The 14,676-nt window shown below is 39.9% G+C and overlaps 1 protein-coding gene and 1 long non-coding RNA gene across 3 annotated transcripts; both read left to right on the forward strand.

The window, feature by feature from the left end:
* The first annotated feature begins 911 nt into the window (after window positions 1-911).
* Window positions 912-5,974, forward strand: emc10 (ER membrane protein complex subunit 10). Of its 2 annotated transcripts, XM_004071170.4 has the most exons (8): window positions 912-1,069; window positions 1,219-1,285; window positions 2,417-2,529; window positions 2,673-2,786; window positions 3,334-3,518; window positions 4,627-4,720; window positions 5,186-5,283; window positions 5,690-5,974. In XM_004071170.4, the coding sequence occupies exons 1-7, from the start codon at window positions 977-979 to the stop codon at window positions 5,270-5,272; spliced, it is 753 nt and encodes a 250-aa protein (XP_004071218.1). In that variant the 5' UTR covers window positions 912-976; the 3' UTR covers window positions 5,273-5,283; window positions 5,690-5,974. The 2 variants fall into 2 exon arrangements, with proteins under 2 accessions (XP_004071218.1, XP_004071217.1); XM_004071169.4 differs by lacking the exon at window positions 5,186-5,283.
* Window positions 5,975-7,664: 1,690 nt separating this feature from the next.
* LOC144994329 (uncharacterized) lies at window positions 7,665-14,451 on the forward strand. The gene is made up of 3 exons (XR_013657827.1): window positions 7,665-7,783; window positions 12,836-13,896; window positions 14,298-14,451. It is a non-coding gene; the product is annotated as an uncharacterized LOC144994329 (long non-coding RNA).
* Window positions 14,452-14,676: the final 225 nt, after the last annotated feature.

A 14,676-nucleotide genomic window follows, 5' to 3' on the forward strand; every position in this document is an offset into this window, starting at 1 on the left:
GGGTGCGCTGTTTGGAAAATATATAAGCAGCATAATTTCTCTAAAGCAATTAAGTTGACAGGGGTTTTAGGGGGTTTCAGATCAGGGCACAGACTGGAGAGAAGTGGAATAAAATATCTTGTTCTATGTGGGTCTTGATCTCATGGCCGGACCGGACCAAACATGGAGGCGGGCCGGATCCGGCCCACGAGCCGTAGTTTGCCCTCTCCTGACCCAGTCGGTTTAGGTTTCTGTAGTTGAGGCTCAAGTACAGTGTGAACAATGTTATTCAGAAACCAAGTTTAAAACACCTACTGTCATTTATCTTTTAAAGTTTCACAACAGTGACAAATATAAACGACAGTCTGTTTCACCAACATTTCACAAAAAAACACACTGATCCACATCTTGAGATCAATTCTAGGTGGTTTGAACTACTGAACAAAAAAGAGCTTTGAATGAAGGCTGCTTTAAGGATTTAAAACTCTGAATGGCTCCCCTAGAACGCAGCACATAAATATTTGGTGTTCAGCTCAGCCATTAAAATGGAATTGTAAATGGCTTCGGAGCACTTGGGGGTTAAACACTTTCCGGAGTGCTGGCAGCCTCTGCTGGTCTTGGATGTGTCAGTGCAAGAGGATTTATCATCCCATCACTATTGTCATTTAAAACAGCAGTTTTAAACCTTTCGTTTTATTCACACCCTTTAAAATACAGGAAATCACATAATACAGCTCTGTGATCCTGCAACAGACTGCACCTATAGACTTTTTTTTTACATGAAGGTATTTTAATATGTTTTGATTCTGCAATCTATAAATTGCTATGAGAAAAATTACTGATGCAAAATAAAAAAAATAAAAATTCCAACATCACTCCAAAATCAATCAAAAAATGCCACTGGCTTCGTGCGATGCGTTTAAAAGAAAAACTCCGGAAGTGCTTTTACTGCGACGGTACACTGTGAAGCTTACTTCCGGTTCCCAGTTCAGTTAAAATGGCTCGTGTGCTAACGAACAATCGAGCAGGTGTTTTCTGCGTTTGGTTATTTGTATCCATCAACTTAGTAAACTCCAATAACGGTCGAAGGGTAAGACTGAAATATGAGATTTGAAATTATGTCAGAGGGCGTGGTAAAGCGGAAGCTAAAGCATATATAGCAAAATGTTAGCATTAGCATGTTTTGGCCAAGACTCGAGGGAAGGTTAATCCATTATTTTTTCCCTGTTTGTTCTCCAGGCTAGTGATGGTTTGGAAGCCGAGTTCAATGGTTTATCTGTGCCACTTGAACACTCGTTTGAACTTGGTGAGAAAAGTATTTTAATTCATGAGTTGTACTTGTATTGTTGCGTTTTAGCATGCTAGCAAGCTGCTAAAGGTTCTGTAAATGAAGAGAACTATAACTTGAAATTGGTGGTTGTAAGACCCTTTTTGATTTAATAATGACAGAATATTGTCAATTTGACCTGACTTTTTTAAAATTAGTAGTGTCCAAACCAGTTGTTTACTTGTTAAAGATAATCTTTGATCATTTAGATTTGAAATTAAATGTAAAAGTTAAGATTAGTCGTGATTTGATTGGAAAATAAAAGTGTAATAGATACGGAATAGGTATCTTTAAACATACACCTCTAGACAATAGCATTAAAATGACTCCTAATCATTAATAGACATACTTGTGCATATACAAAAACAATTATGTAATAAAACTTGTATATTTTCTCTCTTTATTTATTTAATTTTGGCTGATGTTATTTGCATGTATTTAAGTGCGACCAAGCAAAAATAATGATAGAAATTCACCAAGATGCACATTGGTGAATTACCTGCACGTATGTTAAGTCTAAATGTTGCTAATGGTCGCACGTATTACCATAAGCATAACTCTTCCTCTGATCCATGTGACCACGAAAAAAACCTCAGCACTGGCCAAACGTGTTTAGAATATTATGTACAAATAGTTGCTTAGTTTTTTTCTAGATTTTTTTTTTTTGAATAAAGGAAATAACCCTTCAGTTTCTAACAAATTCAAAGCTTTGTTTACATATCTAATGCATATATCTTCAATATCTCTCTTGGAGATAAGGAGTATACTTGTTAACCATTTACAATATGTTGCATATTTGGGATTATTATTTATATGAAATATATTTAATGTCAGACACTTGTTATTCTATTGAGTCTTAAAAAGTTTTCAGTTTTGGGAAAGTATTCAACATCCTGATCAATGGATGTTATTTATTCAGAATTAAAGTGGATTTAGTGGTAAATTACAATCAATAGATGAGTCTGAGATCAGATTATTGGTGAAAACGAAAGACTGAAAGTGATGGAAGTCTTGTTATCTTGGAAGCACAGAGAGAAAATAATAATTAATGTAAAACCAGACTGATGGACTGAGTTAATCGTTAATGCTAATGAGTTTTCTCCCTCCTAGATGATGTAGCAAAATTTCAGCTACGTGGATCACTTATGTTGAAAACTGGTCGGGAGCCAAGTGTCTCTTTAAATCAGAACCAGCTCTCAGAGGAGGACAGAACCAAACTGAAGGTGAGCTAATAGTGTCATCGTAATAACAGCACTCCCCACAGATCCATGCAAAATAACATTACTGCAGACAGATATGACTTTAGAAAATGTGTTGCAATACGAAGGCGTTGGACAACAGCTTGTGGTTTGTTTTGTGTCCTCAGGAAGTGGCTGCAGTCGACGGCCTCTACAGAATCCGAGTTCCCCGTGTGTTTCTGCAGGCAGACAAACAGACCGAGTGGCAGAGTGAAGGTCACCTCACAGCATTTGTCAGAGCAGTACGTGGTCTACTCTTGATCAGATTCATCTTAAAGGTTTTCAGGAAATACCACATTCAGATCAGGTTGTTTTATTATAAAACCAAAGGGGTTGCAAGTCTCTGTTGATTCTATTTGTGAAAATTAGTCAATTGTATTTGTTTTCAATTTATTTTGTGGAAAAATATTTCTGTTTAAATGATAAACAATAGAATAAATACACATAGAAAATGCCTTTTAGAAAGAGGTTAAAAGTTACAAAAATGCTGTTGTAATGTAGAGGAAGAGATTGAAAGGTTTTAGTTAGATATATGTGATTACCTTGATGTTTTTTCCTCTATCTTTTGAAATATCCCATGAGTTTTTTTTCATTCTTCAAATCAAAAAGTTCTTATCATTTTTGGTAGATTTAAGTTCTAAGCTTAGCTGAGAAAGTTTGTCTGAAGGCCATCACCTTTCAGGCTGAACTACAACTAGAGAGGAAATTTATGTTTAGCTTTAACTAGCTGGTACACTTCAGAGGTTACATCGTGGTAAGGTTGGCCTGCTTCTCCTCTGTGATCCTCAGTGTGCCATGGTTGAGTCCCACCTGAGTGACGTGATCACGCTCCACACCGACGTCTCCGGATACCTCATCGGCGTTTCCATAGTGACTTTACCTGGAGCCTGCAGGGGAATCGAGGTGGAAGACGAAGTTGATCTTGAGGTTTTCAACACCACGCTCAGCATCATGGCTCCAGTCAACGCACCAGGGTCAGTCCTGGTTTCTTTTTTTTTAGTTTTTCTTTTCTTATTTATATTAAAAAATGTCTTTTTCTGGAGCCGATGCTATCTGCTGTATTGCCACAAGCTCAGGGTTGTATATTTGACCACAGCTACCACTCTTATCTGCTTGTCTTGACACACATATGAACTAATGCAGCATTATCTAGAATAACTGTTTAAAATCATTGTGGCGCTAGAAACAGAAAAGTCAAAACGCCACAAGATTCCTAAATGTACAAAACCAAGCAAAAGCAGCTGCCTTAAAGATGTATTTCAATAGAAGTTTTTCAACAAGCATTTCTCCTTATGTTTGATAAATTCAAGTTTAATTTCCTTTACAATAACATGAACACTTCTTTGTTGTATTAGGTCTGATCATCATTTTATCTATTTTCAAAGCGTTCTTCAAAGACAGACTCTGATGAAAATCTTGTTTTGGTGTTTTTAACATGTTCTAATGGCATTTTCCTGATTATGGAGGACATGTATAAAGACAATTAAGCTTAAAACTGCATTCCTGCATATTTCTTTATTCATATAAGGAATCAGGAGCAGACAAACGAATGCCATGTGATGAAGAGTTTATTTGTGTTAATTTTGCTCCATTCTAAAGCATCCACTTGCAGACAAATGGGTCCATAAACGTCTTTGTTTTCCCCGTCTGCGCTGGAATCTTGACCCAAACTGTATGGCTGGATTGCTCTCCACTGTTGTTGCATGGATTATTAAGATAGCATGAGAGTTAGAGAGATGGATGATGGTAAGTAGGGGCAGGCTCACCCCGTGACAACAGTTCTGCCTACCACATTTTTAATGGACTCCTGCCACTGCAGAAAACTGTCCTAGAAAATGACAGGTTTTTGGTTTTTGGCTAAAAACGTGTCATTAATTTATTTCAAAAACGTTTAAAATTATGATGACAAGACCACCGTGAATGCTTTGAAAATAGATCAGAAGACGATCCTTTGGAAGTGCTCAGCTGTATAAATATTTGGGGGAGTCCTGTTTTCCTGACGTCTTTGGTCTTCTCACGTTTATCAGGACTTGTGGAACAAGTCTTTTCCTTCTTTGAATACTGATGAGAACTTTCCCGCAGACCTGAGACGGCGCTCTTCATCCAGCGAATGGAGCAGGAGTTTGAGAAGAAAGGCAAAAATCCACAGGAGCAGAAGTCGTTCTTCGCTAAATATGTAAGTGTTGCACCTCAAGACTGCAGTTTATCGCCATCAGTCTGACCTTCATGTCCACAGAGATGGTTGCTTTAACCTCCTCTGTTTTAACTTGTCTTTGTAACAATGCTTTCAAACCTCTTGTGTAGTCAATTTGGTTGACATCAAGGCAAATAAAGTCTTTCTTTTTTTTTTATGCTAGTTTAGCATCTGTGTCCATAACTTAACAGCAGTTTAGTTTTGGGTGGTTTTTTTTTTTCCTTTGCCTCATCTCAGCCCTGCCTACTATCGCTGAAGGGTATTTTCTTGCTTTAGAGCTGCTGTAACGTTCAGTTTTGTTTGACACGGTCGTGTGGTCCTGTGTTTTCATTGGAGGCGTATGGACCGTGTCCCCTCTCTTGGCTCGGCTGAGCTCCTCTCTGTCTTGTTTGGTCGCGTGCCGTGTCCCCTGTCGCTGTGTTGACTTGATACTGTGGTGTGTTGCAGTGGTATTTGATTCTGGGAGGTGCTATCTTCCTCATGGTCTCCAATTCGGCCCAGCCCCCAGCAGGGGGAGGCAGAGAGCAGAGCTGATACCCACTGAAGTACAGTCTTCTTACTTGTGGCTCACCTGTCCTCCTCCTTCTTCAGTGTTTGTGACTAACTTCTTTACAGTGTGAATAACTAACGCCTCCCTGCTTGATTTACTCTTTTTCATTGGGGTGTTGTATTTTGGGTCAAATGCTAATTACATCTCAGGGTGGTGAATGAAATGATAAAATTGTAAAAATTCTTTCGATGAGGTTCCGATCAGTTCAGAAACGTCTTGTGTTTGTTTGGGTTTGACCCTAAAACTTAATTCTGCTTTTCCTCGTCTGCTCGTTTGTCCTCTTTTAGATTTAACAGAATCAGGAACTCCTTATAGAAACCTATTGATCACACTTCATCCTAAAAACCAAATATGCTGTTGTATTCACCTTTCTTCCTTCTCTTCCCTCCTCCCACCCACAGTGGATGTACATCGTCCCTCTGGTTCTCTTCCTGATGATGTCTGGCGCTCAGGATCAATCTGGAGGTGGAGGCGGTGGCGGGGGTAACGGCGGCGGGCGATGATCAGGATCAGGCCCATTTCTTTTTTTTCTTAAACATATAATGAACGGCAAAGCGCTTTGATTTCTGTACGTGAGGTTATTTAAGAACGATAAGTGTCTGTAACACGACTTAAACCTGATTCATCAAGGACTGCATTCATTTTTCCTACTAATGTGAGAATAAAGTATTTATTACACAGATGAACTTGACTCACATCATCCTTACAGTGAAAAACTGGGATAAGGGCCACCATCCCTCTTATTTAAAAAGGTTGGTGGGCTTTAGGGTAGCTCAGAAGTGTCAAAAAATATCACATTTTATAGGATAAACTTTCACCAACTAAACTTGGTGAAAGTTCATCCTTCAGTGAGCATTAACTGTGAACCAAATAATCGATCGAGTACTGGGAGTAACAGCAGGATCGGCTGACAACAAAACATTGGTCAAAAAGGTCTAAATCCCATCGGAATGTAAATAATCCGTTTTTTGTCCTGTTGTCTCTCTACTGGCTTTACCTTTTTATGCACATGTGATGCATTGATTTATGAAGACCCCCTTTAATTTCCTGTTTACAAGACGATCCTCATTTTGTTGCGCAGCAGTCCTGGACTGAAAGGACCAGATTTTCACGATTCTTTTCCCTTGGTGCACCTTTTAAGTGAAAGGAAGTTTGGAAATTACTACGGGATGGTCACATGACCTGCAGCTTGGTGGCCATTCTGTTGCAAAGTGGGAAATTAGCCGATTTTACCGTTGTTGGACGAACTGGAAAAGAAAATTAGTTCGAGTGATTTTCACAAAATGTCCCACACACACTGCCAGGCTAAGTCTACAGCCACAACCCAAATTTCATTGACCTTTGACCTCAGGAAGAGGCTTCCATCTTGAATTTCCTCAAGCATCATTGGGAAGCTAAAGCGTTGGAATTAGAACTTGTATATTTTGAATGGCGTTAGCATGGCGAGCTTCCAAAAGTGGCGTTCCCCTGTTGCTCGCACATTTTTTACCGGAATGTTGTGAAAATTGAATCTATGAGTAGCCTGCGTCAGACTGGCAACCCATCCAGAGTGTCCCCCGCCTTCGCCCACAAGTGGCTGGGATAGGCTCCAGCAGCCCTGTGACCCTGAAAGAGACAAAACGGAGGAAGATGAATGAATAATCTGAGTCGTTGGCTCGAGCTAAAAAAAATGATATGACATACGATATGAACCTATCAGATATGTGGCTGTGGTTAATTTAAAAGAAAAACCTCAGTTGCCAAGGAAATCCAACAGTTTAACTTTGCAGATTCTTCTAAAACGTGCACAGGACTGTTCGTCACGCCCTGGTGACCAAAAAGTTAAATGGTTGCTATGGAGATAAAACCAACAAAAGAGCTGCCCTTTTGAAAAGTAATTTTTGTCACATGCAGCTCTGACCAAGGGTAGCAGAGACAGAAGAGAGAAGGGCCTGAAGCCAGTTAGGGCAGGTAAAACCAAATGGGGTAATGGGGGCGTGGCGGGGATAATGGCGAGTGTGGGTGGCGCCACTTGCAGCTTTAATTTTTGATGTCTTTGGTTTTTATTTTCAAGACGAAACGCGAAATTTCCAGCTAATGTGGACTTTTCCTCCACTGTTTGTATTTTTAAGTATGAGTCAGGGAGGTCACAGTCTCACAGCAGCACGGCCCCCTGAAACAGGATGTCCTAAAATCCCTGTGTCAACATTGCAACTCCTCTTCCTCCTGTCAATCACCCAGTCTGGCTGTTTTTAGTCAGCACCTCCAACTGCGAGGAAAATCCTCTCATTGTGGGAGGCTCAGTTCTGAAGTGCAGCTCATCCAATCGGCAGAAGGCCTTTTCTGAGAATGACACGCCCCGTCCCGGACTGCGAGCGTCCCACACATCCCTCCTGCTGTGTGGCTGAAGAACGTGAAGCGTGAGATGGTGATGACAGCTGAGGGGAAGGAGAGATGGAGTGAAATCAACCGCATGACAAAAGTCATCCGTTTGTAAAGAGATCTGCCTCTGCCAGGTGGGTGGGGGGGGGGTGGGGGGGGGGGGGGGCAATCAGCTCATCAAAAATAAGGCAACGATAGAAACAATCGGTCACATCCTGAGATCATTTCTGAGGGAGGGTCCAGGTTTTTCATCCAAAAACTAAAGCTGAGTGACCTTTGAACTGTTTCTTTGGGTCCAAATATAAAAATGTCAGTAGGTAGTTTCTTAGTAAAAGGGATATTTGGGTGGTGGTTTGCCATATTTTGAAGGATTTCTTATGATATTGAAATAATACGGTTATTGTCATTCACTGTAAACTCTACAATTTAATTTCTACCAGCTTTTGCAGCAGCAAGCTGCATGTGAAAGTTCTCCAAAAGAACAAAGAGTTGTTCTCTCTATTTCAATAAATACCCTGTTAAATGCCAGAAACAGACCGAAGTCTCCTGCAGGCTTTGTAAGTCATAAAGTAATGCCATGTGCACCAAATATCTATATTTTTTGTACATTTTTAAGCTTTGTGGTGCAGAAAAAACAAAACTTCTATGCAGTACCATTTTTGCCAACAGAGATTTTTGTCAGTGGAGTCTGCTGCGTTGCTTTGCTGCAGAGAATGAGCCACACTGAAACTGAAAATAGTGTAGAAATGATTTGTTGTTGTTTTTGCAGCTCAACTGTTTAATGTTCTGACAAAAGTAGTCTGCATGTTTTTAAAAGCACAGGGTCATAAAAGGGAAATACTATAAGCTGTCCTGAACACAAATTGATGGCAGGAATGGATGTAGATGCATGTCATGAAGAGCTGCTAGTGTGACATCACCACAGGCAGGATGGCCTCCTTCTCTTTGGTTGTTGTTTATGCTTATGCACTACTAAAGGTTTATCTGCCCTGTTGTTTTCACGCCTTTCCAGGCTCCATTAACTCCAATAAGCTTCACCAACAACTGCAGCTATAAGATCACGGTTGAGAAAAATAAGAGTGGAAAATACCAAACCAGACATATTAGGGGTACCAGCTTTCCTTTAATGATTCGTTTCCGTCAGGCCTATTCTTTTTTTAAAGCTACTCATATTCTAGGATGCAGTCTTATTAATTCATTTTAATATGTTTTACATCATTATTTATCATTGAATACTATATAGCAGAATATTAAAGCTTACAGATGCCTAAAAAGAACAAATCAAGGATTACTTTAAACTGGATTTTGGTTTTTGTAGCTCTCTTAGAAATTAACCCAACTAGCACAATAATGTATTCAATTTCAAGTTAAAAAAAACTTTTATCCACTAAATTATTTACATTTGAACAAGAAAAAAAAATCTGTATGCGGGAAAAAAAATTACTAATAGTCTGGGGTTTGAGCAAAAACAATTAAAATAAATTCTAAAGTTTAAAAACAGTTAAAAGCAGATATGATGTAATAATAGATAATAGCTTGTATAAAAGTAGTTTTGTCGACAATAACAATATCAACCAAAGATTATTATGGTAAACATGCATAGTCAGGTAAAAAAAACAAATATTATTGCTACTAATGTTATTATTGTGTATTGATGATGAACACAATTATGATTCCTTAACTATAATTATTATAATGTTTGGGTTTGACAGACATCTTAATAGTTTAATTACATAGTTTTTCCCTATTTTGCGTTGTTATTAATGTCTATCTATAAACCTACATTATTTTAACTGTATTGTAAATATGAACATGTTTATTGAAACAAATTGTTCTGTTTTTTTAAGGGTTGGCTGTTCCCCCACCTTATGCATATTTTGGAGTTTTAATCTTTACGGAAAACAAATGTAGTAAAATGTTCCAAGCTTTCACTCATCAGGAATTTTAATTGACTTGAATACTAAGCCTTAAAATCACCAAAAAAATAAAAAAAAAAACATCCATTGAGGAGCAGATAATGAGAGATGTGTTCTCATTAAAATGTATGCTGTGATTGCAGATAAGCAACTGCTGCTGCCCATCAGTATGTGAGGCCTATATAGCGTTTTAGGTCTATCAATTTACAGAGAGGAAGATTATTTACAAGTGGAAAACATTCAGGACCGTCTGCCAGGCTTTTTAGAATTAACGACTCGGCAAATTAACTCCAGAGTCGTCGGGCTGTGCTTATTTGTAAAGCGCAATTCCTCTTCCAGATAATTCAAAGAGCTATTAAGAACTAAGATGACAACCAGGACAGTAAAAGTACATTTACACAGCAGGTTAGGAAGCCTCTAAAACAACAAGTAAAAAACAGAGTGCAGATAACAGACTGTCACACAATGATCTAAAAAAACAAATAGATTAGATCCTAGACTTGAACATTGCAGTAAAGACAGGGCTGAACTGCATGCGCCTGACATGCTGCTTGTTTAGTCCGGACTCACGACACCAGCAAAAGGTCTGTCCCTGAACGCCTCAGAGTTCCAGCTGCTTTATAGCCAGACAGGAACTTTGGTGCTAAAACACGGAGAAGCCAAGAACATGTGTCTGTTCTCAGAGCAACAAGAAGTCAGTTCAAAGTCCCCAGAACAGGACTGAGGTGCTCCTGCTTTCTGGTTTTTTGAAGGATCTGCAGCTGCTTTGCTGGACCTTTACCACTTTAGTCCACAGGGTTACAGGAGTCTGACCTGCTGGAAAAAAAGGATTGTTTTCGTCTCCTTTAGTCATCTTATCGGTCACTGTAAAAGTGTGGGTTATATTTCATAATTACGCCTAGATTCCTAAAGTGACTGGTAGGTTTCAGAGAGAGAGACTGAATGTCTTTTAAAAAGATGTCAGTTTCATCTGCAGTTCTGTGAATCCACTTGATCCACATTTACCTGCTGTTTACCTTTATTTATTTCTTTAAAATGACAAAGATCGCAGAAGCTACCTCATCTTCCATTGGTGTCCATTATTGTTTGTTAATAAAAGAAAAATAGAAAACAAATATTCATAGAAATTGTAAAAAGATAATCATGCTTGCAAAGTTATACCTAAATGTGCCTAAATCATTTCTTGCTTTTAGTAAAGAAAACTGTGGACTTGAGTTCATTTAGTGCACAGGATCAGTACTGTGGAGCATGGTGGAGGAAGGTTGATGATTTTATTTTTTATGCAATCAGAGGAGGTAGAGTTCTGCCAGGAACAACTTAACAGCAAAGTTTCACGGGAATAAGAGCTGAGCTAAAAAACATTTCTAAGAAGAACAAAAATGACATGAGACACCCAGGAAGTCCTCAATGAATAAGATACTGCAGCTTTTCTGTTAAATACATAACAATATGGCTAAATACATTCTTTTTAAAATAATCTTATTGATTGAGTTTTTAAATTATAATGTGAGGATTTTTATTTTTACTTTTGTCAGTGTTTTTGATAATGTTTTTCATTTCTGTTTATTGTCCTCAGTCTATATAATAATTCAGTTATCTTTATCAGGTTTTCTACTCTGTTTTCTCACCTTTTTGATTCTCTGTGGTCTTTTTCGTGTCTTAAGTTCATTTTTTTTTAAATGTTTACGTTTCTACCGCCGACCATGATCTCCTGACAATAATTTAGATTTTGCCTTCAGTTTTAGGAATGTGACTTAATGAAGCTACAGGTGCAAGGGTCCAACTTTGAACCATCAATTGCCGTTTTAAATCATTATTAGAACATAATCCACACGATCAAAACACTAAGAGAAGCTATGGCGTTGTGTATTGACGTAAAGAGACTCCCAGTGGGTCTGCGTAGCATACAGCCCTGTCTGTGCAGCATACAGCCCTGTCTGCGCAGCATACAGCCCTGTCTGCGCAGCATACAGCCCTGTCTGCGCAGCATACAGTCCTGTCTGCCCATATTTTATCCTTCTGGTATCCCTTTCAACATCCCACCCCATCATGCTAGCATGTAATTAAGTAACATGATAGGGCTTTTAACGGCCAAACCAGGAAGCGGCGCACTCTAGAATCGCAATGATTGACTGTAATAAATAGTGGCCCTAAAGACACCCAGAGGCCACGGTACAATACTATTGACGCCCAGTTGCTGACAGCAGCGAGGAGCAGCTGCTAAAATATGTTTTCACGCCCCCCACGCTGTATATGTGGTCAATCAGAGCCAAGCAGGTAATTAAACATCATTATATTACTTCCTCTAATATAAAGATGACGCTTTACTGTGACAAGATGTTATTTATGTGATCAGCAAGAGCCAAGGGGAGGTTTGTAAGTCACACATGAGTGGACTCCTTATCTTATGAGTTAATGAAGTGATGCTCCTGCAGGGCTAGTTTAACGAGTCGCACTACAGTCTGCCAGGAAATGTTCCTCTGAAACCTTAAGATCCCAGTCTCTCCCTAAACTTTTTCACATTTCCTGAATGTAAATAATGATTATTGAATTATTAAAGTAGTTTAACCATTGAAACTTTTTCAAAAACCTTTTTTGTCTGCTAGATTGATGTAAACATTTGATGATGATTTTCAAAAGATTTTCAAAAAACTTGGAAGTGTACTCATCTTATTTGAAATTATTAGCAGACATTGAAGCAAATAAGAAACAGAAGAACCAACTGCGTTCATGCTAAAACAACAAAGCAGCTTAAAAATAAAGTTTTTCATTTTACTAAAAAAGTAAAGAAAACATGTCCTGTACAAGCACAGAGCTTTACTGGTTACTGTATTTATTGTTATTTCTTTTTCGTTTAGAGACTATCAACTTGTGTTTTTCCAGACTGATGAATTCTTCTTAAAAGCTTTAGATGTGCATTCTTTGGGCAGGAAGTGGTCAGTTACACATGGTACATAAATTGTAAGAAGCTTGAAAGGAAAAACCCTTTGACTTCTGGGTTAAAGCTCATTTAAAAACAAAAGTAGCCCACTCCGTTCCCCAACTGACCTCTAGAGGTTTGTTAAACAAGGAAAATCTCCGTGAGCCAAACTTTAAAAGTTTGCCAACAGTTTGCTTTCTAAAACTTTTGTCAACCGTTTTGTCTAACAAGTGTGAATTAAGTAGAGGTATGGTCTGTTGATTGACAGGTGACCATTACATTTTCCACTCTACCGCGTTTATAGGAATATTAACAGTCTCTTATTTTCGTTATCCATTCATCTGTTTTAGGTAAGGCCAGGCGTCGGAGTCGTCATATGAAGGTGATGACCAGAGTAACAGCTGAAACCATTGACTGTATTAGAGAACTGGACCGAGTGAGAGTGACATCAACCATAGAAAATGACTTACAGCCCCAAAGAAATGAAGTCAATTCAGACACAATTTTTTCCCAATCTGGATGCCGCCGGAGAAAGGCAATTTGCCCTCTCTGGGTTGGTGGAGTGCTCCTGCCCCAGGAGGAGGAGTTTAACGGTAAGTATATTGGGGTCTTTTTCATGAGGGAGGAGAGATCAGAGCTTGAGATTGAAAGGCTAATTAATAATAATAATTGATACTTTATTTATCCCACAATGGGGAAATTCTTCTCCGCATTTTGACCCATCTCCTGGGGGGAGCGGTGAGCTGCAGACTAGCCGCACTCGGGGGGCGACAGCTGGCTGGGGAGAGCGGGGATCGATCTGCCAACCCTTCGGTTGTTGGACGACCCGCTCCACCGCCTGAGCTAAACTGCTGGCCACTATTCGGTCGCTTTACTGTTACGTTGTGCTGAAGAGAGAGGTGAGCCAGAAAGCAAAGCTCTTAATGATCTTCGTTCCAATACTCACCTATGGCCATGAGCTCTGGGTCATGACCAAAAGAACGAGGTCCCTGAAACAAGCGGCTGAAATGAGCTTCCTTCGTAAAGTGGCTGAACGCTACCTTGGAGATAAAGTGAGAAGCTTGGTCACCCACGGTGAGCTCGGAGTTTAACCGCTTCTCCTCCACATCGAGAGGAGCCAGTTGAGGTGGCTCGGGCATCTAGTCCAGATGCCTCCTGGATGCCTCCCTGGGTGTTCCAGGCATGTCCCACTGGGCAGAGGCCCGACGAAGACCCAGGTCACGCTGGAGAGACTACATCTTTCATTTGGCCTGGGAACACCTCTGGATGCCCCCGAAGGAGTTGGAGGAGGTGGCCGGGGAGAGGGAAGTCTGGGCATCTCTGCTTAGACTGCTGCCCCCGCGACCCGGTTCCGGATGAGAGGAAGAAGATGGATGGATGGATGTTGCCATGCTGGAGCCAGGAGTCATCAGTAAGCAGTAATTGGTCTTAGTCAGTCTGATTCATTGTTTCTATAGTAACAACTCTGGCCAATCAGGAGGAGGCTATGTATTAAAACTATTTTCTCCATCAACGTGAAATGGAATAAAGCTCCTCAAGAGGGAGCAGATTAGCGCACAGGTTGACAAATGGTATGACACGACCTGTTTCTTGGGTACTTGACAGTAACAGAAATATCTGGGGCATCACTTTGACAAATACTGACAGGAATCAAATTGATGGAGCAAAGAGGTTCAACTTTGCTAAACCAGAGAAAGATCCCAGACAATCTAAAGCCTCAGGGCACTTGTTGCCAACAACAAAAGTATGTTTAATGAAGTCATTTCTTAAAAAAGACGGAACGATAACATCTGCACATTTTCTGCTGTCAAGCGCTCAGTGCCAGCCGTTGGGTACATTTTGCCCCAGGACATTATACCAGCAGCTGCTGACTGATGGAATCTCTGATTGATGACAGTTCCTCAGCAGGAAGCCGGATCTTCCGGACAGTTCACACTCTCTGTGAGAAAATGTGCAACCATCTTTTGTGTTTGTGCTTTAACCATGCTACAACTCACCGGACCTGGAAGTGCAGATTCCTTCATTTAAAAAATTGTCCGATTTGTCACTTCCTGTTGTGTGATTTGTGTGTGTGTGTGGTGGGGGGGGTTACAGGTTGCACAAGCCGGGTCCAAGTGCATACATATACGAGCACATACTTGGAATATCCCACGCACTTGCATGTCCCTATCAATCTGATCCCAAGAAAGGA

Source organism: Oryzias latipes, chromosome 8 (genome assembly GCF_053564925.1).
Source record: "Oryzias latipes strain Hd-rR chromosome 8, Olatipes_Hd-rR_3.1".
NCBI lineage: Eukaryota > Metazoa > Chordata > Actinopteri > Beloniformes > Adrianichthyidae > Oryzias > Oryzias latipes.

What these genes read in the sequence shown, in the direction of transcription:
- emc10 (XM_004071169.4), top strand. Translation starts at nt 977, where the DNA reads ATGGCTCGTGTGCTAACGAACAATCGAGCAGGTGTTTTCTGCGTTTGG. An exon ending in TGAACACTCGTTTGAACTTG is followed by an intron (nt 1,286 to 2,416) that starts GTGAGAAAAGTA and finishes TCTCCCTCCTAG; the next exon opens with ATGATGTAGCAAAATTTCAG. An exon ending in TCACAGCATTTGTCAGAGCA is followed by an intron (nt 2,787 to 3,333) that starts GTACGTGGTCTA and finishes TGTGATCCTCAG; the next exon opens with TGTGCCATGGTTGAGTCCCA.